Below are 27,012 nucleotides of genomic sequence, written 5' to 3' on the forward strand. Positions count from 1 at the left end.
CCACTGAACAAAAAAGTTCCAGAACCTCAAGTTCAAATGAAGAAGATAAAGTGAACTGTTAGTGAAATGAATGAGAATATAAGGCTTCTGCTAATGGTTTACTAGGGATCCCAATGGATATAGTGAAGAGTTTAGAATAGGGTGGGAAATAAAGTCAGCAATTATTCAAAATTTAAGTTGTCAGAAAATAGGACAGTATGGCAGTATTCTGTTCTTGATTTATAAATATGAAGAGCATAGTCATTTCCCTTGATCAGTAATAATAAGCGGCATAATTCAAGGACAAATGCCTGTAAACGATGTAAGGTTCTAAAGAATGGTACACAGTATTTCAACAAAGAAAAGAAAATGAAATTTAAGAAACATCTGCCTAAGTAGGTTTGTGTTTGCTCACTTCTCATAGAAAGACATACAGGAAATGATGTCGTAAGTTTCCCAGTATTTCTTCTGTTTTCTAGTAGAGACAGAAATAATCAATAAACTAACATTCTATATTAAAATGTTTCTGCAATGGAAATACATGTTAAAGTCTGTCAGCTGGGATCCCTCTTTAACTTCTCAATGCTAAGATAAAATCCAAAGGGCAAATAACACATAAACACACACACACACACATACACACACAAAAAACATATTCAATGGTGTCAAATAAATTGAGATCATTTGGGTTTTATTTATAGCAAGGAAAGATAAAAGAAGCTGGCATTTTAGTAAGTATAGGCCCTTAGGTAACTCTGGTCATATCCTATAGCATATTTTCATTTACATTTGAATATAGGCATAATAACTTTCTTAAATTGATCAGTATTCCACACTGCTAAAGAAAAGAACTGATGTAGGGGAAAAGACCGTGATTCAGAAGGCAAGCTTGGATTCTATATCTGGATTTACCAAGAAATTTTAATATGTCAGTTATTAATCACCCACCTACATGATATATTTTCATTTTCATCTTTTCTGGACATTACAAATTGATCCCAGAGTAGTTCCATTTCCAGATAATAACCTTGAACCTACTTTATTTCCCTCCTCAAAATTTTATCATTCAAAAAGTTTAATTAAAATAATGAAATATTGCATTCCCTGAGATGTAAACATGGTGCAAGCTTGTCTGTCAGTTGGATGCAAATCAATTTCTTTATTCTAGTGAAGTCCTTCTCAGAATTTTACCTCTTTTATGGCTTTGGTCATGACAAGCACAGTGCGTATTTTTGAGTTGTATAATCTAATATTTCTTCAGAAACTAAATTCACAGAGAAGCATGAAAGAAACCCCAAATTTCACTTAATAGAATAACAACAGCCATTTACTTTCTCATAAAAATCTGCAAGATTAATTTTTATCTCTTTATTTTGTCTAAAACCCTGAACATATGATGCATTATCTCATTAAATATTTTGTATTGTTGTGTTTGATAAGCAATATTTAATATTGCCTTAAAATTTAATATTAGTTTCAAAATAAAGTTTCTGGAAACCGTGTATTGCTGTGTGCCTTTTTCTATTATTTCAAATGTGTTCTACTATGCCCAGTGACATGTTTCATGTCCCGATAAAACAGTGTGTTTCCAAAGTGTGTATAATTAACATACTAATATTTATAATACACCTGCTGCCAAAAAATAGAGCTAAGAAAATTCAGAGCATGTATTCTTATTACTCAGTTCAGATTGAAGAGTCTTGTATATCTATCAGGCTTTTTAGTTCTAAAAATATCACTTTCTTGCTCTTTGTCCTCCTCACAGTTCAGACTGATCTGTTTCCATTCTAAAGATAAGTGACCAGTATTTTGACTATTTTTTCTATGTACGGAAGCTACATTCAGGTACAAAGCAAGAACACTCTAAGAAACCCTAACATCTAAACCAGAATTTTCTGTGTCCCATTTACTGACAACACTACAATGTCATGTTTATTTCCCTCATTGTACCTTCTGTTGAGAAGACAAACACTACAGAGCTTTTTGAGGATATTGGGAATTACCTAAATAATGTATTTCTCAATGCCCTAGTGAATGGAGTGTCCTTTTGGCCCTCTTAAGTCATATAATGGGGAGAAGGTGAAGTTCACATACGATAAATTTACCTTAATACTCCTATCTTCCTACATCTTTAGATTCTTTCCTCTACATTCCACCAGTTATGCCATTTAAGCCTCATTTAATGTTAATAATAATTTGTTTAAAGCTTTAGCCAACCAAGCAAGTAAACTGGCTACACAAGCTAACACATTAAACCTAGAATCTGTAATAGTGATAACTATGTCAATATACTAACTAGGATGGATAGTCGTCCAGCAAATTAAATTCTAGCCATATTTTCCAAGTAATTGACACCTTCTTGAAGTTCCTGGTCAACAGCTCAGACTGATAAATCCAAAATATACAGAGCTTAAAATGAGAAAGATTGTGCAAATTTAAGAAATCAGATCCATTCCCATTTGCATCCTAGAGCCTTTCAGTCATCACTGCACCAAAGGAAATTACTGGCCCCAATCACTGAAGTCTTTAGGCAGCTCTAGCCCAGAGCAGGACTGGCTATCTTCTTCATCTGCATCACAGGTAACAAAAAGGAGAGATAAAGACAACCATATCATGGTCTAAGAGGCAGACAGATACATTGTTCTTCACTGGTCAGCTGAAAGTCAATTCGTCATCAGTGATATTCAAAAATCACAAGTCTCTGCTGTCATGCCAAGCGCAATAGAGACGATATATATTATTTTAATTGCTGGTGAATTGACCATAGGGATTTGGGGAAATGGATTCATTGTACTAGTTAACTGCATTGACTGGCTCAAAAGAAGAGATGTTTCCTTGATTGACATCATCCTGATCAGCTTGGCCATCTCCAGAATCTGTCTGCTGTGTGTAATATCATTAGATGGCTTCTTTATGCTGCTCTTTCCAGGTACATATGGCAATAGCGTGCTAGCAAGAATTGTGGATATTGTCTGGACATTTGCCAATCATTCAAGTCTCTGGTTTACTTCTTGCCTCAGTATCTTCTATTTACTCAAGATAGCCAATATATCCCACCCACTTTTCTTCTGGCTGAAGCTAAAGATCAACAAAGTCATCCTTGCGATTCTTCTGGGGTCCTTTCTTATCTCCTTAATTATTAGCGTTCCAATGAATGATGATATGTGGCATCACCTTTTCGAGGTCAGTCATAAAGAAAACATTACTTGGGAATTCAAAGTGAGTAAAAGTCCAGGTACTTTCAAACAGTTAACCCTGAACCTGGGGGCGATGGTTCCCTTTATCCTTTGCCTGATCTCATTTTTCTTGTTACTTTTCTCCCTAGTTAGACACACCAAGCAGATTCAACTGCATGCTACAGGGTTCAGAGACCCCAGTACAGAGGCCCACATGAGGGCCATAAAGGCAGTGATCATCTTTCTGCTCCTCCTCATCGTGTACTACCCAGTCTTTCTTGTTATGACTTCTAGTGCTCTGATTCCTCAGGGAAAATTAGTGTTGATGATTGGTGACATAGTAACTGTCATTTTCCCATCAAGCCATTCATTCATTCTAATCATGGGAAACAGCAAGTTGAGGGAAGCTTTTCTGAAGATGTTAAGATTTGTGAAGGGTTTCCTTAGAAGAAGAAAGCGTTTTGTTCCATAGAGACCCCTAAACAGTATCCTGACTACAAGGAGAAAGAAATCAACAAAAGGCATTCTCCCTTCTCCTGTTTTCATTCATTTTCTCTTATATGCTACTGGAAGTCATTAATATCTATCATGATTCTGAAGATTTGTTTTGTGTTCCTTCACATTTTTGTCTTGTTTAATTGGTAATCTAATGTTATCATTGCACCACATATTCTTTGTTGTTTCAGAAAAAAAATGAATCTAAATCCCACACAAACATTTCATCATTTTATGTCATTGACTAAATACAAAGAGGTTCTACTTCTTTTCTGACAAATATTGGCAAAGGCCTTGAACTCAATGAGTAGAAGAATGTCAGGCAAACAGGCTTTGGGGAAAATATTTTAGAACTCATCAACACTTGCTATAAAATCAATCACGCAAAACAACTCTCTACTTTGAAATGAAGGCCAGTCCTTATCTTCACTGCCCTTTCCTCTCCATTTCTGGAAGGGTTTATCTTGATCAAGAAGGGAGAAAAACAGTCTTTAATGAGATTCTATCTAAGATGATATATGATGTGGGAAAAGGAGTATAATCTCAAGAATGAAAGTTTGACAGGGAGAGGAGCCACAGTTATGTATAGCAGAACCACCTTGAGAAAGAAGGTTGAGGGTCCCAGTAGTCAGCGTGTTCATAAGTACTCTAGCTGGTGATGGCAATTTTAGAAGTCAGTTCCCAAAGATTCTTTGGAATGTTTTCTCTAGCCTTCTAACTCAGAAATCTCTGACATGTTTTTTTCCCTCTGCATCATTTTCTTTTCTATTTTGTTTCCAGCAATATTTTATAGGTAACTAGGTTTCTTTAAGTTATTAAGTTTATGCTTTCCTGTTACACATTACACACATGTAAGAAATAGAAAAAATCCTGCATGTGTTGTATACATTGTAGAACTATTTAAATACAGGAAGCCCTAGGGTACTGTGATTTGTATTACCTACATTCAAATGTATTTTGGGCTAAGTTGTACTTTCCCTCACCCCAAAACAAATAAATCTAATTTAATAGTAGAATTAGTCCTATTCCTTGGAAATACTGGTAGGTAAAAAAAAAAAATTATTATTATTATTATTTGGAAACAGAGTCTCACTGTATCGCCCAGGTTGGAATGCAGTGGCACGATCTTGGCTCACTGCAAACTCTACCTCCCAGTTCAAGTGATCCCCCTGTCTCAGTCTCCCAAGTAGTTACTTTTTTATGTGTTTGCCCTATCTAGAAATATGACTATAATATGCACTGTGAGATTACAAATCTTATAAAAGGAGTTGATTGGAACTAGAATAATGTAAAATTTAAATTTCCTTAATTTTAGATTACAATGCTTATTATACAAGAGACAATGTTTCAGGAAGTGAATTGTCTTCAAGGGTATTTCTCACATTAAAAAAAAACTAAAGATAACAAATCTTTACCTGACATATTTCACTTCTAAGGAACAATTGAAAAGAGAGCAAATTCTTAGTAAATATTACCATGTGCCTGCCTAAAAAAAAGTCATTTCTAATTAGATTTGTATCATATCCTTCCCTAATTAGCCGTTTAAATGAAAACAAGAATTATTATCCTCTGACTAAATGTTAACTATCTACAATTTAATTGTACTAATTACTTCCAAAGTGAAAATTTGTTTGCATCTGGGAGAACTGATTTGTGGCTTATTTATAACTTACATGATGAAAATGAAGTTTTATTTACGCAGTTGGGATTTTATTAAACATTTATCTCTTTTTTTGTGACTCCTTATTCAAAACTCAATTTAAAGGTCCAAATATAGAGCTACAGCAAGAAGCCTGTTGCAAATTCATGATATAAAATCTCTTCGAATTTGCATGGGAGCAATTTCAGCCAAACATTTCAGTTATCACTCCCTAAAGGGTAATAATTATAATTTTTCCAGGCTGTAAATAACTAGTCAAGCTTCTCATTAGTTGGTTTCATCTTCAGGAATGTAGAGACAATCCTATTTCAGAGGAGAGCTGGACACTTCTGGAATGATAACAAAGTCGAAATAACAGCAGATGAAAACATTATTGCATGATTTGAAGAACTGATTTATCATGCTTTAGCAGGTCACCTGTAAATTAGCTCATCTACAGTGATATTTAAAATCAGATTGTTCTCTCTACAAACATGTTCAGTCCTGCAGATAACATCTTTATAATCCTAATAACTGGAGAACTCATACTGGGAATATTGGGGAATGGATACATTGCACTAGTCAACTGGATTGACTGGATTAAGAAGAAAAAGATCTCCACAATTGACTACATCCTCACAAATTTAGTTATTGCCAGAATTTGTTTGATCAGTGTAATGGTTGTAAATGGCATCGTAATAGTACTTAACCCAGATGTTTATACAATAAGTAAACTACAGATAGCCATTTCTACCTTCTGGACATTTGCCAACTACTTAAATATGTGGATTACCACCTGCCTTGATGTCTTCTATTTTCTCAAGATAGCCAATTCCTCTCACCCACTTTTTCTCTGGCTGAAGTGGAAAATTGATATGGTGGTTCGCTGGATCCTGCTGGGATGTTTTGCCATTTCCTTGTTGGTCAGCCTTATAGCAGCAATAGTACTGAGTCGTGATTATAGGTTTCATGCAATTGCCAAACATAAAAGAAACATTACTGACATGTTCCATGTGAGTAAAATGCCATACTTTGAACCCTTGACTCTCTTTAACCTGTTTGCAATTGTCCCATTTATTGTGTCACTGATATCATTTTTCCTTTTAGTGAGATCTTTATGGAGACATACCAAACAAATAAAACTCTATGCTACCAGCAGTAGAGACCCCAGCACTGAAGCTCATGTGAGAGCCATTAAAACTATGACTTCATTTATCTTCTTTTTTTTCCTATACTATATTACTTCTCTTTTGGTGACCTTTAGCTATCTTATTACAAAATACAAGTTAGCTGTGGAGTTTGGAGAGATTGTAGCAATTCTCTATCTTTCGGGTCACTCACTTATTTTAATTATTTTAAATAACAAATTGAGGCAGGCATCTGTCAGAATGCTGATGTGTATAAAAATTGCCTGCGTGATATGAAATCTTAGTTTCATAAATGGAATTTAAAATCAAATCTTCTTCTCTATTAAAAAATATAATTTTCTTATAAGTCTATTCTCATTTTTCTCCAGTTATCTCATTTATTTTGGATGCATATCTTTAAGTATTATCAGGACCTAGTAGCAAACTAATGAATACATATTTTATGTCTCTTTACAACCCAGAAATGCTCATCTTTACACTCCCTTTCCTTGAAGAAATTCAGAGCTCATGCTTCTCTTCTTGTCTCCTCAATGCAAATGTTAGGCATGTATTGCCTAGTTAAAGCCTTTTTAGATTTTACTTTGGCTCATGGTAAAGTGAACCTGAGCTATGCTAACTGGTTTCTTATTTTTCTCTGTCATACATTTTTATTGCCACTCCTTAACTGTGCTCCTTTCATGGCTCTGCTGAGTCACTCCCATTTGGCTTATTGACTAGGAACTCAAATGTTCTCTGGTCTGTCTTTGGTTTTCCCGAATGATGATTTCCATGGTCCCCTAGGTAATATTTTCTGGTTGACCTTATTCTGATGTTTTCTATTTATTTTCCTTGAAATTAAATTTCCTCTCAAACAACTTGCTTTTCATGCAGCACCTGGGAGGGAATCGAACCCACTCAAGTGCCACCCACCAAGGGGTGTTCCTAAGCCCTCTTCACAATCTGGATAAAAGAATGGGGATAACAAATATCAGTCAGACTGCTCACTCAGGTTCTTTGCTCTAACCAGACCCTGCAAAGGTTTTCACTCAGGACTTAACAAAAGAAAGAAATTGGGAAGAAAATAGCGTATACCATGGAATAAGCACATACTGTCACTGGAAAAAGCAACGAATGTTTACAAAAAATACAAAGTAATTTTTATTAAAAAAAAAAAGAAGGAAAATAAGTCACTAAAATTTTTAATTTTGCTGTGAACATGAAATCCATCCTCACTATAATATTATTGAAACGTTTGGTCTGGCATGTCTCAGGTTGTGTATGTGGCTGTACATTATTGCTTTTACTCCGTTACTTTCTATGTTTAATTCTGATGTATTTCAATCTACTAATTTCCTTTTATTACAACTAAAATATAATTACCAGAAAATTATCAATTGTTTGTCTTATTATTATGTAAAACTCACTCTGTAAAGTACTAATATTTATAGCCCTAAGTATATAAATTTATGAACTATATTTCTAATATGCTAGCTGTGTATGTTACTCTTTGTTTTACAAGACACAAGAATTCATGTTCTCTTGATAAAATATATTAATGTATTCTACAAAATACCTGTAGATTTTATACTAGGATGAACTTTATATTTTTCCAAAGGTTTAGATGAAATAAATGTTTTATTGAATTAGTACTTTTGGGAAAATTTTACCCCGTTAGGGTTAAGTTTTTTTCTTCCATATTTTGTTTCCTGTCTCTCCAATGTTTCAGGCATCTCCAGTGACCACAGTGACAGAGGTTCAAAGTAGTAAGCTTTTGACAAAATGCTCTCTTTTTTTATTATTATTATACTTTAAGTTTTAGGGTACATGTGCACAACGTGCAGGTTTGTTACATATGTATACATGTGCCGTGTTGTTGTGCTGCACCCATTAACTCGTCATTTAGCATTAGGTATATCTCTTAATGCTATCCCTCCCCCTGTCCCTACACCCCACAACAGTCCCTGGTGTGTGATGTTCCCCTTCCTGTGTCCATGTGTTCTCATCGTTCAATTCCGACCTATGAGTGAGAACATGCGGTGTTTGGTTTTTGCTGCACTATTCACAATAGCAAAGACTTGGAACCAACCCAAATGTCCAACAATGATAGACTGGATTAAGAAAATGTGGCACATATACATCATGGAATACTATGCAGCCATAAAAAATGATGAGTTCATGTCCTTCGTAGGGACATGGATGAAGCTGGAAACCATCATTCTCAGCAAACTATCACAAGGACAAAATGCTCTCTTGTAGAACTTTTTTTCTTAACTATGTATTCACATAACTTCATGCTATGCAACATTGGTATGCATAAAATCTACATTTATTTCCAAAACTAAACAAAAAAAAGTCTAAAAATTATTTGAGCAAATATATCATAATAGTTCCCGTGAGCACTTCATTTACCAGGATAAACTGTGGGGTAGAAATGATGAGTCTAGCCCGGGCACAGTGGCTCACACCTGTAATCCCAGAACTTTGGGAGGCCAAGGTGGGTGGATCACCTGAGGTCGGGAGTTCAAGACCAGCCTGATCAACATGGAGAAACCCGGAATCTACTAAAAATACAAAATTAGCCAGGCATGGTGGCACATGCCTGTAATCCCAGCTACTTGGCAGGCTGAGGCAGGAGAATCCCTTGAACCTGGGAGGTGGAGGTTGCAGTGAGCCAAAATTGCACTCCAGCCTGAGCAATAAGAGCGAAACTCCACCTCAACAAAAAAAAAAAAAAAAAAAGAAAACAAAAAAAGAAATGATGAGTCTAGGTCAGGGATCATTTCCAAGACCATCCCATCATAGACGATGCTCCAGTTGCCTGTGAACATGGCTACATAATCATGCAGATTGTCCAAAAATTAAGGCTACATCTCCAGAATGACGGTTTGTCCTTTAAGGAAGGATAAGAGAATGCATGCATTCCCAGGAAGGTGTGAGTACCCAAGAACTATTCTATGGAAGCCCATGTAGTAAAGCGCTTCTCAGTAACTCTAAATTAGAGAAGCTATTTCAAACTAAGAATTCATCTCTAGAGATGTGGAAAGTTTAATCTTCAGTCTCCTGCTAGAAGGGTTGAGGATCTAGATACTCATGCAATTTGTGTGGAGGACAGTGGAGAGAATGAAATACAGAATTTTACTATCTTCTCTCTCATGCATACAACTATTCTTGAGAACATTTTTAAATTTTTTTGAAATCTTTATGAAAGTATAATTGGTATAAAAAGAACCGCATATATTTAATGTATACAATTTCAAACACCCATGATATCTTCACCACAAACAAGGTAACAGACATATCTAATACCTCTCAAAGTTTCCTTGAGAACATTTTAAGTGAAAATGAAAAATTTAAAGATAATCAATAGTCTTTTTTATTATAGGTCCTCTACCTTATTATATATAACATTGCTAAGTAACCATTAAATGTCATTTGGTCAATAAGACAATGCGTTGTATTAAGAGAAACTATGCCATATAATTGTTCATCTGAACAGCCAAAATAATGACCTAAAGTTTCTTTGGAATCAAATAATCTACATTTAGTGTTAACTTTTTAAATTTCCTGAAAATATGTAATTCTCACTATGGAACCAAACTTTGGATTCTTTACTAATTATCAATATTAACATTCAGCAAAATAAAGATTCTTCAAGAAATTTCAGTTTTTGCCAGTTTCATACTTGCCACCAAATTCTTGATATTCAGGTTGCCAGAATGGAACACTCAATCTAATTTGAACTTCAGTACTTCCTGAAAGCACTGATCTTAAGTAATTAGGGACATACACTAAAAAATCATTCATTTTTTTACCTGTAATTCAAGTTTAACTGGGTGTGCTGAATTTTTAATTGCTAAATCTAGCAACCCTACTGAGGTTACTAGTATACATCACAAATTAATGAATCCAAAATGCGAACACCTTAGCCTCAGAAAGACAATGCAGGACCATGAAAGGGAATTGGCCCAGTTTGCATCTTAGTAAACAGTAGCTCAGCCTAAAATAACCATATGTGGAAAATTACAACCTGCTGAGTAGGTAAATGGGCGTACAGTGGCCAGGCCAAGGATCGCCAACCATATTGTTTGTCAAGACTGATTAGGATTTAATGAAGATAGCTCCAGTCTTCATTTATCATTCCAGTCTCCATCACAAAACAGACTACAACAAAGAGGGAAAGAAAACTACATCAAAATCTAAGAAGCAGGTGTGGATGTCAAACTCCATCAGGTCAACTAGAAACTAATTGCATGTTTCTCTATTTAAATATGACAGATAAAGTGCAGACTACTTTACTGTTCTTAGCAGTTGGAGAGTTTTCCGTGGGGATCTTAGGGAATGCATTCATTGGATTGGTAAACTGCATGGACTGGATCAAGAAGAGGAAAATTGCCTCCATTGATTTAATCCTCACGAGTCTGGCCATATCCAGAATTTGTCTATTGTGCGTAATACTATTAGACTGTTTTATATTGGTGCTATATCCAGATGTCTATGCCACCGGTAAAGAAACGAGAATCATTGACTTCTTCTGGATACTGACCAATCATTTAAGTATCTGGTTTGCAACCTGCCTCAGCATTTACTATTTCTTCAAGATAGCTAATTTCTTTCACCCACTTTTCCTCTGGATGAAGTGGAGAATTGACAGGGTGATTTCCTGGATTCTATTGGGGTGCATGGTTCTCTCTGTGTTTATTGGCCTTCCAGCCACTGAGAATTTGAATGCTGATTTCAGGTTTTGTGTGAAGGCAAAGAGGAAAACAAACTTAACTTGGAGTTGCAGAGTAAATAAAACTCAACATGCTTCTACCAAGTTATTTCTCAACCTGGCAACGCTGCTCCCCTTTTGTGTGTGCCTGATGTCCTTTTTCTTCTTGATCCTCTCCCTGTGGAGACATATCAGGCGAATGCAGCTCAGTGCCACAGGGTGCAGAGATCCCAGCACAGAAGCCCATGTGAGAGCCCTGAAAGCTGTCATTTCCTTCCTTCTCCTCTTTATTGCCTACTACTTGTCCTTTCTTATCGCCACCTCCAGCTACTTTATGCCAGAAACGGAATTAGCTGTGATTTTTGGTGAGTCCATAGCTCTAATGTACCCCTCAAGCCATTCATTTATCCTAATACTGGGGAACAATAAATTAAGACATGCATCTCTAAAGGTGATTTGGAAAGTAATGTCTATTCTAAAAGGAAGAAAATTCCAACAACATAAACAGATCTGAAGAGAAACTATGCTTTTCTAGGACAAACAAAGATAAGATGTTTCTAAATTAACTTCAGTTCTTGCATTAATGTTTTATGTGATTAATTACTCCTAAAACTTAATTAGTGTATCTGTAATTGTAATGTAGGGAATCTTATGTACAGCTGGCTGGATCTCTCTATCTCTGTCTCTGTCTCTGTTTCTGTCTCTGTCTCCCTGTTTCTCTCTTCTCTCACTCTTCCTTTCTTTAGAGTTGCTGTTTTTTAAAACATGTTTCAGAACAAATAGAAATTAATATCCTAATATCGACTATCAAGAGTACAGGGCATTTTCATAGTTCTAAACCCTGTTTCCAGATGCAAAGTTGTGTGACTAATTCAAAACAACTGTAATAGCATCTTGCTGTTATTTGCATCTTTATGAAAAGCAACTAGTTCCTTCTCATAGTCTTCGTTAGATGGTTCTTCCTGGATCATCCAACAAAGCTCTACTTTTGGCAAAGTCTCAATAAAGTGACAGTTCTTAATAAATGCTGTGGAATTCTATGAATAATCTTATAATCATAGAAAAGGTATATATTATGGCTAAATATATTGTCACAGTAAGTTCAAAGATTATTTGAGAATTGCAGATCAATGAATGAAGGACAATCTACAAGTAAAAGAGGGAAAAATTATGTAGAAAATGAAATAAGAAGCCTAAATTGAACTATTAATTATTTATCAAAGAAAATTTCTCCACAAAAGACGTATCTCCACGGACTGCACCAGGCAATGATTGTCAAGATGTTGTGACAAGACATTCAATCAAAAGCTAATATATGGTTATGCTAAAATGTCAAAACTCTCAAAGGATATATTGCCTCAATGTAGATCATCTCTACATCCCAGGGAAATATTGTTTGGATTGTATATAAGACATCTTTTTTAAAGGGTTCAACGATTCTATTTCAGTAATTTGTTGAACAACAGAACATCTGTAAGAATATAGAATACATTAACAAACACGATCAAGCAACCTGATCTGATATTTATGAAACACTCCATAAAAGGAAGAGAGAACACATTCTCTTTTCAAGCATATATTGAATATTCTCCAGACAATACCATATGTCAGGCCACAAAGGGAAATATGTATTTGGGACATACCATCAAAAGCACATCATTTATATTGTGGCAAAGATATTTTAGAGTGATCAACCCTGTACTAACCAGCCTAGAGTAGCCGGGAACTTTGTGTACAAAAAAGAAAATATTTATAAATAAAGAGACAGTAAATGTTCTCATCAATAAATTTGGTAAAAATCAAAATTAGTTTTACACTAGTTTTATATGTTCATTTTTCCTCTCTGCCTCTAAAAGTGAAATAGATACACATTGATTTAATTGCTAAGTTTACAAAGATGTTTTGGGTGCCTTGTAATTTAAAAAGACAAATGAAAATTAGATGCATAGGCTAAAGCTTTTTTTTTTTTTAATACTGCCTCAAAGAATACCTTTCCCCCATACCCTAACTGAGCCAAAGCCCAGTTTGTGTTAATTTATTAGGCATGGAAACAAAAGAAACATGAAGGCTGCTTGGAATCTTGAAAAGAGTCAAAAAGTTTAAAAAATGATCAATAAAAAAATTCATAGTAGGCTAAGCTTGATTTATTACTGAGGAAAGATAATTTTTTAAATAAGCTTAATATAACCTAAGCATACAGTGTCTATAAAGTCTATAGTAATGTACAGCAATATCCTAGGCCTTCGCATTCACTCACCACCCACACATTGACTCACCCAGAACAACTTCCAGTCCTGCAAGCTTCATTCATGGTAAGTTCTTGATGGTAAGTTCTCCATTCACGGTAAGGCCACGTCCCCACCCAAATCTCACCTTGAATTGTGATAATCCCCATGTGTCAAGGGCAGGTCCAGGTAGAAGTAATTGAATCATGGGGGTGGTTACCTTCATGCTGTTCTTGTAATAGTGAGTTCACATGAGATCTCATGGTTTTATAAAGGACTTTGCCCCCTTTTGCTCAGCACTTCTCTTGCCTGCCACCATGTAAGATGTGCCTTTGTTCTTCCTTCACCTTCCGCCATAATTGTGAGGCCTCTTCAGCCACCTGAAACTGTGAGTCCATTAAACCTCTTTTTCCTTATAAATTACCCAGTCACAGGCATGTCTATTAGCAATGTGAGAACAGACTAATATAATAAATCGGTACCAGGTCATGGGGCACTGCTGTAAAGATACCGAAAATGTGGAAGCAACTTTGGAAATGGGTAACCGGCAGAGGTTGGAACAGTTTGGAGGGCTCAGAAGAAGATAGGAAAATGTGAGAAAGTTTGGAACTTCCTAAAGACTTGGAGGGCTCAGAAGACAAGAAGATGTGGGAGAGTTTGGAACTTCCTAGAGGCTTGTTGAATGGCTTTGACCAAAATGCTGATAGCGATATGGACAATAAGGTCCAGGTTGAGGTAGTCTCAGATGACGATGAGGAACTTGTTGGGAACTGGAGAAAAGGTCACTCTTGCTATGCAAAGAGACTGGCGGCATTTTACCTCTGCAGTAGAGTTCTGTGGAATTTTGACTTTGAGAGAGATGATTAAGGGTAACTGGCAGAAGAAATTTCTAAGAGGCAAAATGGTTCAAGAGGAAGCAGAGAATAAAAGTTTGGAAAATTTGTAGCCTGACAATGCAGTAAAAAAGAAAAACCCATTTTCTGGGAAGAAATTCAAGCCTGCTACAGAAATTTGTGTAAGTGATGAGAAGCCCAATGTTAATCACCAAGACAATGGGGAAAATGTCTTCAGGGCATGTCAGAGACCTTTGCAGCAGCCCCTCCCATCTCAGGCCCAGAGAGGCCTAGGAGGAAAAAATTGGTTTCGGGGCTGGCCCCAGGGCCCCCCTGTTGTGTGCAGCCTAGGGACTTGGTGCCCTGCATCCCAGCTGCTCCAGCCATGGCTAAAAGGGGCCAAGGTACAGCTCAGGCCATGGCTTCAGGGGGTGCAAGCCCCAAGCCTTGGCAGCTTCCATGTGGTGTTGAGTATGCAGGTGCACAGAAGGCAATAATTGAGGTTTGGGAACCTCTACCTAGATTTCAGAGAATGTATGGAAATGCGTGGATATCCAGGCAGAGGTGTGCTGCAGGGGCTGGGACCTCATGGAGAACTTCTGCTAGGGCAGTGCGGAAGGGAAATGTGGGGTTGGAGACCTCACACAGAGTCCCCACTTGGGCACTGCCTAGTGGAGCTGTGAGAAGAGGGTCACCATCCTCTACACCCCAAAATGGTAGATCCACCAACAACTTGCACCATGTACCTGGAAAAACTGCAGACACTCAACACCAGCCTATGAAAGCAGTCAGGAGAGAGGCTGTACCTTGCAAACCCACAGAGGCGGAGCTGCCCAGGGCTGTGGCAGCCCACCTTTTGCATCAGCATAACCTAGATTTGAGACATGGAGTAAAAAGAGATCATTTTGGAGCTTTAAGATTTGACTGCCCCATTGGATTTTGGACCTGCATGGGGCCTGTAGCCCCTTCACTTTAGGCAATTTCTCCCATTTGGAATGGGTGTATTTACCCAATGCCTGTACTGCCACTGTATCTGGAAAGTAACTAACTTGCTTTTAATTTTACAGGTTCCTAGGTGGAAGAGACTTGCCTTGTCTCAGATGAGACTTTGAACTGTTGACTTTTGAGTGAATACTGAAATGACTTAAGACTTTGGGGGACTGCTGGGAAGGTGTGATTGGTTTTGAAATGTGAGGACAGGAGATTTGGGAGGGGGCGGGATGATATGGTTTGGCTGCGTTCCCACCCAAATCTTACTTCGAATTGTAATAATCCCCATGTGTTAAGGCCAGGCTCAGGTGGAGGTAATTGAATCATTGGGGCAGTTACCCTTATGCTGCTCTCGTGATAATGAGCGAGTTCTCACAAGATCCGATAGTTTTATACGAGGCTTTTCCCACTTTTGCTCGGCACTTCTCGTCTGCCATCATGTAAGACATGTCTCCGTTCCTCCTTCACCTTCCACCTTGATTGTGAGGACTCCCCAGCCATGTGAAACTGTGAGTCTATTGAATGTCTTTTTCTTTATAAATTACCCAGTCTCAGGTATGTCTTTATTAGCAATGTGAGAACAGATTAATACAGTTCTCTATATAGGTGTATTGTTTTTTAATCTTTTATACTATATTTTTACTATACCTTTTGTATGCTTAGTATGCACAAATACCACTCTGTTACAAGTGCCTACGGTTTTCAGTGCAGTGGCATGCTGTACAAGTTTGTAGTCCAGGAGCAATAGGCTGCACCATATAGCCTTGGTGTGTAGTAGGCTATGCCATCTAGGTTTGTGTGAGTACACTAAATCATGTTCACACAATGATAAAATCACCTAACAAGGCTGGGCGCAGTGGCTCACGCTTGTAATCCCAGCACTTTGGGAGGCCAAGGCGGGCGGATCACGAGGTCAGGAGATCGAGACCACGGTGAAACCCCGTCTCTACTAAAAATACAAAAAAATTAGCTGGTCGTGGTGGCGGGCGCCTGTAGTCCCAGCTACTTGGAGAGGCTGAGGCAGGAGAATGGCGTGAACCCAGAAGGCGGAGCTTGCAGTGAGCCGAGATTGCGCCACTGCACTCCAGCCTGGGCGACAGAGCGAGACTCCGTCTCAAAAAAAAAAAAAAAAAAAAATCACCTAACAACACATTTTTCAGGCGTATCTCCATCATTAAACAATGCATTACTGTATTTTATTTTATAGAAGTATCCAGGTAGTAGAGAGAGGTGAGTACAGTTATTCACAAGGAAGTAAAATTCAGACTTGCCTAATAAACATAAGAAACAATAATATATGACACATAAAGTTAAGGAATCGTACACTAAAGCTAGGAGATGCCACTTTCTAAATGCAAAATCAGCAGGGGTGATGTATTTGGTGAAGAGTATCAGTTAATACAAACAACTTGGAAAAAGATTTGGCAGTAGGTACTAAAGCTGAACATGCCCATATTCTATGACCTAGCAATTTTTGTTCCAGGAATAGACACAACAGTAATGTAAGATATGTGCACTAAAAAATGTGTATAATTATTAGCAGTATGATTTGAAATAGCCCAAATTAGAAATAACCCATATGCCTGTCAGCAGGAAAATAGATGAGTAAATTGTAATATAGTCATAGAACGGAATATTACATAGCAATGAAAATAATAACACTACTCCCACCATACTAACAGAAAATGCTGAGTGAAAGAAAGTGAACTCGGAAGAGTAAATATTATATTGTTACATTTTACATAAAGTTTGAAACAGTAAAACTAATCAACATGAAAGATATGTGTGTATAGGCAGTGGAGAGTAGTATCTGAGAAACAGTACAAGGGATTCCTTTGGAGTATTGTAATATAATGTAAAATATTGTAAAATATTAGTGTATGACTTAGTGAGCTGGACTGCATTCATAGATGTGTTTGCTGTATAAATATCTGTAAATCTACATAATTATAATTTGTACATTTTTCTAGAGATATATTACATTTTAACAATAAATATTTACTTAAAAATTATTAATTACATAATATACATTTGTGTACACTATATAATTTTTTAAAAACTTTGTTAGTAAGAATATAGGAAGCAGCCATTCTCATACTTTTGGGGAGTTCAAATTGATGCAATTTTTGGAAGACAAGTTGTACAAACTATCCCACATATAAAGTGTGCCTGGTGTTTTATCCAGAAATCTCAGTCTTAGAATTTATCCTGCAACTATTATTGCATAATAGATAAATAAATGAATAAGACATTTTATTGCAGCACTGCTTATAATAGCAAAATACTGGTAACAATATAAATGTTCATCAAATTTGTTAAATAACTTATAGATCACAATACAAAAAATATAAAATTCAGTTATTAAAAAGAATTCAGGAGATATAAAATGTGTGGTATGCATATGGAATTATATCCTCACTATATTATTAAATAAAAACAAAGATTAGTATGATCCCATTTCTACATAAAAGGAATATATATACACATACATATAATGATTTTTTCACTCAGCATTTTGTTGAATGTAGTAGTAGTGTGTTCATTTTCATTTTTATTAATAGCAGTGATCATTTTTCTTTCATTTTCATTAATATAAATTGGTGCAAAACTAAGTGCAGTTTTGCCATTACTTACTTTTGCACCAACCTAATATATGCATATATATATGAGAGACAGATTTGTGTTCAGAAAATATTTCAAATTACAGACAAAAATGTTATTAGTGATTTATTTCTGGAAATGAAATTGTGGTGGAAGTCAGTAAGACTTTTTCTTCTTATGCTCCTATATTGTTTAAACATTAATGAAAACTTTAAACATTTTAAAAATACTGTTAAAAATGAAGACTCTAGCCAGCAAGCTGTAGTCTAATACAATGAAAAAGAACTGCCCTGCAATTTGCCTTAAGCCTTAACTTCCTACTTCCTCATTTGCTTCTGCCAGGTTCAGATCTTGGCCTTTAAGCATCACTTGAAGTCTAGTTTTTGCTCCAGTAAACACTTGACACCTTCCTTTCTATCATCCAAGAATTAATTTGTTTAGCCTTTAATTCCACATGGCTCTATGAGGCTTTGACCTTTACCTGCTTTCACCTGATAATTGACCTTCATTTTACTCCTTAAAGCCTTCTTCCAAATGTAACTTTTACCTTCACCCCCTGCTCTTTAGAATTAATGAGTCATGATCTTGATTTTAATATTCACATGCCCAAACTTGAGACTGACAATATATGCCCAAAGTATTTTGTAAGCCCTTTTAGCCACCTTATTATTTAATCTAATCCTGACAACCTTGCAAAATAGGCACTATTATCATTCCAGTGTTGTAAGTAAATAAATTGAGGTATAGATTATATTTATCTCTATTACAAAGTAGCAGTAATCAAAACATTATGGTGCTGGCATAATAACAAGCATATAGACTAATGGGACAGAATAGAATCCAGAAAGAAATTCATGCATTTATATCCAACTAATCTTTGACAAGGCTTCCAAGAACACACAATGGGGAAAAGGATAGTCTCTTCAATAAATGCTGTTGGGAGAACTGGATAGCCACATGCAGAAGAATGAAAGTAGACACTTATCTCACACCATCTATAAAAATGCACTCGAAATGAACTAAAGGTGAGATCTGAAACTGTAATACTACTTTTGAAAAAAACATAGAGGCCGGGCGCAGTGGCTCATGCCTATAATTCCAGCACTTTGGAAGGCCGAGGCGAATGGATCACAGGATCAGCAGTTCAAGACCAGCCTGGCCAACATGGTGAAACTTGGTCTCTACTAAAAATACAAAAATTAGCCTGGTGTGGTGGCACACACCTGTAGTCTCAGTTACTCGGGAGGCTGAGGCAGAAGAATTGCATGAACCCAAGAGATAGAGGTTGCAGTGATCCAAGATCACGCCACTGCACTCTAGCCTGGGTGACAGAGCAAGACTCTGTCTCAAAAAAAAAAAAAAAAAAAAAAAAAAAACCATAGAACAAAACTTCTTGACACTGGCCTGGGCAATAACTTTTTGGATATGATCCCAAAAACACAGATGACAAAAGCAAAAATAAGGAAGTGAGCCTACATCAAAATAAAGATTTCTGCACAGCAAAGGAAAATAATCAACAAAGTGAAGGAAACAGCCTACAGAAAGGGATAAAATATTTGCAAACCATGTATCTGATTAAGAATTAATATCCCAAATACATAAGGAACTCAAATAACTACCTAGCAAAAAACAACCCAATAACCCGATTAAACAATGGGCAAAGGACCTGAATAGACATTTCTAAAAATAAAACATACAAATGGCCAACAGGTCAATGAAAAGGTGCTCAACATCACAAAGCATTAGGGGAATGCACATCAAAACTGCAGTGAGATATCACCTTGTAACTATCAGAATGACTATTATCAAAAGACAAAATATAAGTTTGAGCAAGGATGTGGAGAAAAGGGAACCCTTGTACACTGTTGGTGGAATTGTCAATTAGGACAGCCATCATGGAAAACCATATGGATGTTCTTCAAAGATTTTTGAAAAAGAAGTACCGTATAATCCACCAATCCCATTTTTGAGTGTACATGCAAAGGAAATCAAATCAGTATGTTAAAGATATATCTGTAGTCCCATGTTAATTGCTGTTTTAGTCATAATAGCCAAGATATGGAAACAACCTAAGTGTCCATGGATGAATGATTTTTTCAAAAATGGTAAACACACACACACACACACACACACACACACAGGAATAGTATTCAGCTTATGAAAAGAAGAAAATTCTACCTTTTGCAACAGCATAGATGAACCTGGAGGACATTCTGTTAAGCAAAATAAGCCAGACACAAAAAGACAAATACTGCATGATCTCACTTAAATGTGGAATCTAAGAGTCAAACTAAAAAATCAGAGAGTAGAATGATAGAAGAAATGAAGAGATATTGGTCAAAGGGACAAAGTTTCAGTTATGTGGATGAACAAGTTCTAGAGATCTAACATACATTGTGGTGACTATAGTTAATAATACTGTTTTGTATACTTGAAATTTGCTAATAGAATAGAATAGTCTTATCACAAAACAAACAAAAGGTAACTATGTGAGATGATAGATATATTAATTAGCTTCATTGTGGCAATCATTTCACAATATATGTATATCAAAACATTAAGTTGTATATGTTAAAAATACATAATTTTTATCAGTAATACCTCAATAAAGCTGGGGAAAAAAAGCTGGAATATTTGGATTCATCAAAAGACATGATAAACACACACACAAAAAAAGATACAAAATGGGAGCACTTTTTTTTTTTTTTGAAACAAAGTTTTGCTCTTTTATCCACCTGGTAGAGCCAGAATTATGGTGGAGAAAGAGAAGCACTTGCCCTGGGTACAAAATTTCAGGGGGTATCAAAAAACTGAGGAATCAACAACAATGCTATGTATTTGTTTGTTATTTTTATCAATAATTTTAATGCAACATTAACAATCAAAATTAACACAGAAAAATTCATAATTAGCAAAATGTTGAAATTTTAAATAAATACCAGTGCCATACTATATTAGATACTACAAATATTTTCATACTATCTATATTGAAACTAGAGGCAAAAGGGAAAATATATTCTCCTATATACATGTTTTTATATATTTTTAATGACTTTTTTTCTAGAACATTAAAGTAATGGGAAAATATACTGAAAAATTGAAAAGTAGGTATATTGAAACTTACAAAATTATTTTTAAGTTTAAATTTTTTTTAACATCACAAAGACATAATTTGTTATAATTTTAATTTCCTGGCTTTCATGGAAGCAAATACATCAGAATATTTTTAAGATGTCTTTCTCTGATTGTCTTGTTTTCAGTTAAGAGAATTGCCATGTTTGGATTCCTCAAGGATCTACAACTAGAAATACCATTTGACCCAGTGATCCCGTTACTGGGTATATGCCCAAAAGATTATAAATCATGCTACTATAAAGACACACATATGTTTATTGCGGCACTATTCACAATAGCAAGGACTTGGAACCAACCCAAATGTCCATCAATGATTGACTGGATTAAGAAAATGTGGCACATATACACCATGGAATAGGATGCACCCATAAAAAAGGATGAGTTCGTGTCCTTTGTAGGGACATGGATGAAGCTGGAAACCATCATTCTGAGCAAACTATCGCAAGGACAGAAAACCAAACACTGCATGTTCTCACTCATAGGTGGGAATTGAACAATGAGAACACTTGGACACAGGGAGAGGAACATCACACACGGGGACCTGTTGTGGGGTGGGGGGAGTGGGGAGGGATAGCATTAGGAGAAATACCTAATGTAAATGTTGAGTTAATGAGTGCAGCAAACCAACACGGCACATGTATACATATGCAACAAACCTGCATGTTGTGCACATGTGCCCTAGAACTTAAATTTAAAAAAAAAGATCACAGAATGCTGTTCTAAAATATGTACATGAAGTATAAAACAGACTAGTTCCTTTTTTCTAATACTTCTATGAGCATCTCAGAATGACTCCGTGAAACTCTTTTGGTTTAATTTTCAGCTGGATAGAGAATCGTTAAATAAACTCTTAAAGTATCAAAAAAAAAAAAAAAAGAAAGAAAGAAAATCGCCATGTTTGATGATTTCACTTGACCAAATGATTAAATAATTTTTAGTTAACTTCAGTTTATTGAAACTTATTTTACAAGTTGCCACTGGGACACATGCTGAAAGCTGCCCTTTCTCTTATGGGTTTGTTTATTTATTTATTTATTTTTATTTTTGTTTTACATGAGGGGCAGTGGGTGAGGTGCGGGGTGGCTGTGAAAGAGTGATTCCCCTTCCCCAACCCTGCAGCCTCTGATTGCAACTCCCTTGACATGGACAGCACCCTGCCTTCAGCTGACAATTCCTGATCATTCCCACTCCCTTCCCAGATTCTGTCCCAGCCTCTCTCTGCTGAGTTGCTTCTCCATTTCAGAAAATCTCCTGGGGAAGTTTAGTCTGTCTTGGCTAGGTAGCCCACAACTGCTCCATAGAAAACATGCACCTTTCATCTATCACGGCTAGGCATGCGGTTTCTTCTCAAATGCCGCCTTCTACTCTGCTGCTGCAAAAGGGTTGTTCAGCCAACCACTCACTTGAGGATGTTTTTCTCAGGGGTAATTTCGACAATGATTAACATCCTCAAATTCCAGAGAGCCATATTAAGCTCTTGAGCCCCTCTTACTAAACTGTCAGTGAGGAGGAAGCATTTTCTTCAACTCATCTCCATGGGGAGAGAGGAAAATTGTCACAGCATTCTCACCACTTTTTCCCCAAAGAACTTCTCTCTCTCATCACCAGTATGCTTGGTATATATTACCTGAAAGTAGGTATGGCACATTAGTTTTAAATAGGTTTTCAGCCACATGGTTTGCAAGTCCTGCTTAGGACACCTAGTACTTTGTTTGAAAGGTAAGCAGAGTTAGTTTTAACCATCTAGGGATTTCATAAAACCGAGAGTCTCATTTTAATATTATTACACAAATATGCTTGTACTTTACCTCTATAGAAACATGGCAAAGAGAATCACCTAAGAGGACCCACATTTCCTCGTAGACACTATACAACTTGGAATGCCAAACTAAAGCCTGTATCCATCCTTCCACCATAAATTCTTGAGCATTTTAGGAGTTAAAATTTCAACAAGCATCACCTGTTGTCTTTCTGAAAATTCTCTGGGCATTACCACAGACTAAATTATTTAGACTTTAGGAAACATACTTCAGTAGGAAGAGAAGGTTGCATCCCATGACACAATCAAACCCAGAGATAAGCAACGTGATATCCTGGGATTTGCTAGAGGTTTAGAAGATCAAAGAAGCCAAACTATTATAACATTGACGACAAGGGAATCAGGTTAGAAACTGGCCTATGGGAATTGTAACAACCTGCATTGATGTGACATAGATATTAGAACTAAGAACTGAAACCACCTGCATTAATATGACCTATTTATTCTGAGAAAATTTAGTCTGGGAAAAATAAACCTGTAATACCAATAAATCACTTCACTTTGAGCTTCAGGAAATTCCTGAAAATCAACTTTTCTTAGGCAACAGTCTGTTCACCTGGACAAATAGCTTATTTAAAAACATTTATGGGCCAGGTGCAGTTGCTCATGCCTATAATCCCAGCACTTTGGGAGACTGAGGCAGGAGAAGGAATGGTTGAGGCCAGAAGTTCAAGACTAGCCTGGGCAACATGACAAAACCTCAAATCCTCATCTTTAAAAAAAATAAGAAATAAAATAGCCAGGCATGGTGGCACATGCCTGTAGTCCTAGCTACCTAGCCCTCAGGAGGCTGAGGTGGGAGGATAACTTGAGCCCAGGAGTTCAAGGCTGCAGTGAGCTATGATCGTGCCACTGCACTCCATCAGTCTGGGTGAAAGAATGAGACCTTGTCTCAAAAACCAACAAACAAACAAACAAGATTAGCATCAGGACCCTCACTTTGATATGTCCACCAGTTCTAAATTATTATGCCATGAAATTTGCCCAAGTCCAATCACTTCTCTATCCTGAAAGACCTTTCTTAAATCATTTGAGCCCATCTTTTAATACCTCCCACCCTGAATTCTTTCTTCTAAGATACTGCTAGAACTCTCTTAAGATGAAAAGATTCTTTCATTTTGGAAAGGTCAGTAGACAGAAACTTTCAGTGATTCTTTGTCGAAAGTTTAATTTCCTCGATGCTTTCTCCTTAGGACCCGGACAAAATTACTTTTAGTACAAAGTTTAAATACTTTCCGATTCTACATTGTAATTTCTTCCATTTAGTCTAAACTTTTCCTTTTTAAAAATGTATACATCAGGAAAGAGAATAAAGGGAAAGATTGTCTTGACTCTTTTTTTTATTATTATACTTTAAGTTTTAGGGTACATGTGCACGACGTGCAGGTTTGTTACATATGTATACATGTGCCATGTTGGTGTGCTGCACCCAGTAACTCATCATTTAACACTAGGTATATCTCCAAATGCTATCCCTCCCGCCTCCCCCCACCCCACAACAGGCCCCAGTGTGTGATGTTCCCCTTCTTGTGTCCATGTGTTCTCATTGTTCAATTCCCACCTATGAGTGAGAACTTGCAGTGTTTGGTTTTTTGTCCTTTCAGTAGTTTGCTGAGAATGATGGTTTCCAGCTTCATCCATGTCCCTACAAATGACATGAACTCATCCTTTTTTATGGCTGCATAGTATTCCATGGTGTATATTTGCCACATTTTCTTAATCCAGTCTATCGTTGTTGGACATTTGGGTTGGTTCCAAGTCTTTGCTATTGTGAATAGTGCCCCCAATAAACATACGTGTGCATGTGTCTTTATAGCAGCATGATTTATAGTCCTTTGGGTATATACCCAGTAATGGGATGGCTGGGTCAAATGGTATTTCTAGTTCTAGATCCCTGAGGAATCGCCACATTGACTTCCACAATGGTTGAACTAGTTTACAGTCCCACCAACAGTGTAAAAGTGTTCCTATTTCTCTAGATCCTCTCCAGCACCTGTTGTTTCCTTTTTAATGATCGCCATTCTAACTGGTGTGAGATGGTATCTCATTGTGGTTTTGATTTGCATTTCTCTGATGGCCAGTGATGATGAGCATTTTTTCATGTGACTTTTGCCTGCGTAAATGTCTTCTTTTGAGAAGTGTCTGTTCATATCCTTTGCCCACTTTTTGATGGGTTTTTTTTTCTTATAAATTTGTTGGAGTTCATTGTAGATTCCGGATATTAGCCCTTTGTCAGATGAGTAGATTGCAAAAATTTTCTCCCATTCTGTAGGTTGCCTGTTCACTCTGAAGGTGGTTTCTTTTGCTGTGCAGAAGCTCTTTAGTTTAATTAGATCCCATTTGTCAATTTTGATTTTTGTTGCCATTCTGTTTCTTCCCCTAAAATAACATTAAAGAAGGAGGTAAGAGTCAAAACAATCGCTTTTGGTAGGCAAGGACTTCATGTCTAAAACACCAAAAGCGATTGTTTTGACTCTTACCTCCTTTAATGTTATGTTAGGGGAAGAAACAGTAATAATTCAAGAGTATATTCAGGGCACCCTGATGTTATCCAACAGCAAAGTGAGCAGTGGTTTACTATGGAATTGAAAGATATGGGACAAATATACACTGCTAAGAGCAACAAATAAGACAACAACCAAGATCGAAATTTCTACTCACCACTGTATCCAAGAGAAAGCTGTTGTTGAAAAGATTTGCAGAGGTGTGGGTGGTCAGCCTGAGTTTAGATAACATTAAAGAGCTTCCTTATGATGTCTTTCCTTCTGCTAATAAGCTTTTTCCTTAGCTCTGCCTTCTAGTGCTACATATTTCTCAGACTCCTCTTTTCCAGGCGGGCATTCTTTTCTCTTTTTTGGTCATCCACTGGCTTAAACTCAGTTGTTTTCTTACTGGTACTGTAACTGGTCCTAAATTTACTGTAAATTTATATTTACAGTAGTGGCTACAGTCACCCCTATTAAAAATTTATTTTGTCTCAGAATGGCTCATAGGACCATGCCTTCACCACTTTTCTGGGAACAAGCACTGTTTCCACTTCTCTTGTTTTTTGTTATTTGCTTTTGCTCACCACACCTCAACTTGGAGTGTAGAAGTCTATAAGAGGGCACTTAAAAATAGTTTCATGAGCAAATATTTAAAGTGATAGATAGCTCAATTACAATGGTTTGATCTTTGAAAATTACTTGAATGTATTTAATTATCATATATACTTTTAAAAATGTACATTGGTCATGTATCAATAAAAAAATTAATAAAAGTCTCACAAAATCCCCTACAAACATCATTACAACTGAAATATTTAAAGTTTATTTTTTCTTTTCTGTTAATGGCATTCATCCTACAATCAATGCGTATTTTAAGGAAGCTAGCTGTTTTTTAATATTAAAATTACGTGACATTAAAGTGATGTTTTATCTTACAATAAATGAAATCATAGAATTGAGGAAGTAAATATGTATACACCACTGCCCTTCTCCCTGATGCAATAAGCAAAAACACTTGCTTCCACCAGTTTATTGGATTTAAGAATGATCACCTTGCTAACTGTATCAGAATTAGGATTAAAGTAATATAACCTCAAAAATATAATATTTTATTCCATTTAGTCTACGAATAAAATTTTGTTTTTGTTTTTGTTTTTGCTAAATGAGACAAAATGCATTTGCCTAGAGAAACAAGCTTGGAGAAACAGAAGAGTTACTCTCCCAATATGTACTTCTTTCTAGAAGTACAAAATATTGAAGAACAGGCAGGTCCAGAAACAGAAAAGGTATAAATTCAACCACTTAAGGCATGAGAGCATCTTATTCTCTAAGCTCGTAATGTGGAAGAATATTGATTATTTCTCAGTGTATGTTGTTTAAAAGTGGAGATTTAATAGAAACTGAAATAGAAAATATATTATAAATTTTTCACAATTTGTACCAGTCACCATGGCTTTATTTTTTAAACAAATATTATAAATAAATATTACATATAAAAATTTCAAAATCGTTATTAGGTATTTGTTTAATATGATTGACATAGAAAAGCTTTAATCTGTTTTCCTTTCATCAGTTCCATTAGAAGCTAACATAGGGAAATAAATTGGAAGGATATTTAAAGAGCAAATGGCTTTTATTTTCTGTGTGCCAATGCCTTGACATCTGAGGTCTTGCTCACCCTGGAGAGACCATCCTTCCCAGGATTAGCCAATTCTTAGAGATAGCAAGCAACCCATCCAGTGAGCTTGCTTTACAAAAACAAATCAATTCAGTGTCCACACCCCACAACCAGCTCC

The 27,012-nt window shown here is 36.3% G+C and overlaps 3 protein-coding genes across 3 annotated transcripts; all 3 read left to right on the plus strand.

Annotated features, from left to right (window-relative positions):
• Window positions 1-2,601: 2,601 nt before the first annotated feature.
• On the plus strand, window positions 2,602-3,663 carry TAS2R9 (taste 2 receptor member 9). The gene has a single exon (XM_003265496.3). It carries the CDS (start codon window positions 2,689-2,691, stop codon window positions 3,625-3,627), a length of 939 nt encoding a protein of 312 aa, XP_003265544.2. The 5' UTR covers window positions 2,602-2,688; the 3' UTR covers window positions 3,628-3,663.
• A 1,820-nt stretch (window positions 3,664-5,483) lies between these two features.
• TAS2R8 (taste 2 receptor member 8) lies at window positions 5,484-6,713 on the plus strand. Its single transcript, XM_012502354.2, has one exon. It carries the CDS (start codon window positions 5,784-5,786, stop codon window positions 6,711-6,713), a length of 930 nt encoding a protein of 309 aa, XP_012357808.2. The 5' UTR covers window positions 5,484-5,783.
• Window positions 6,714-10,622: 3,909 nt separating this feature from the next.
• Window positions 10,623-12,082, plus strand: TAS2R7 (taste 2 receptor member 7). Its single transcript, XM_003265497.3, has one exon. The coding sequence runs from the start codon at window positions 10,667-10,669 to the stop codon at window positions 11,639-11,641; it is 975 nt and encodes a 324-aa protein (XP_003265545.1). The 5' UTR covers window positions 10,623-10,666; the 3' UTR covers window positions 11,642-12,082.
• The last annotated feature ends 14,930 nt before the right edge of the window (window positions 12,083-27,012 follow it).

This window comes from Nomascus leucogenys, chromosome 23, assembly GCF_006542625.1.
Source record: "Nomascus leucogenys isolate Asia chromosome 23, Asia_NLE_v1, whole genome shotgun sequence".
In the NCBI taxonomy this organism is placed as follows: domain Eukaryota; kingdom Metazoa; phylum Chordata; class Mammalia; order Primates; family Hylobatidae; genus Nomascus; species Nomascus leucogenys.

What these genes read in the sequence shown, in the direction of transcription:
- TAS2R8 (XM_012502354.2), top strand. Translation starts at nt 5,784, where the DNA reads ATGTTCAGTCCTGCAGATAACATCTTTATAATCCTAATAACTGGAGAA.
- TAS2R7 (XM_003265497.3), top strand. Translation starts at nt 10,667, where the DNA reads ATGTTTCTCTATTTAAATATGACAGATAAAGTGCAGACTACTTTACTG.
- TAS2R9 (XM_003265496.3), top strand. Translation starts at nt 2,689, where the DNA reads ATGCCAAGCGCAATAGAGACGATATATATTATTTTAATTGCTGGTGAA.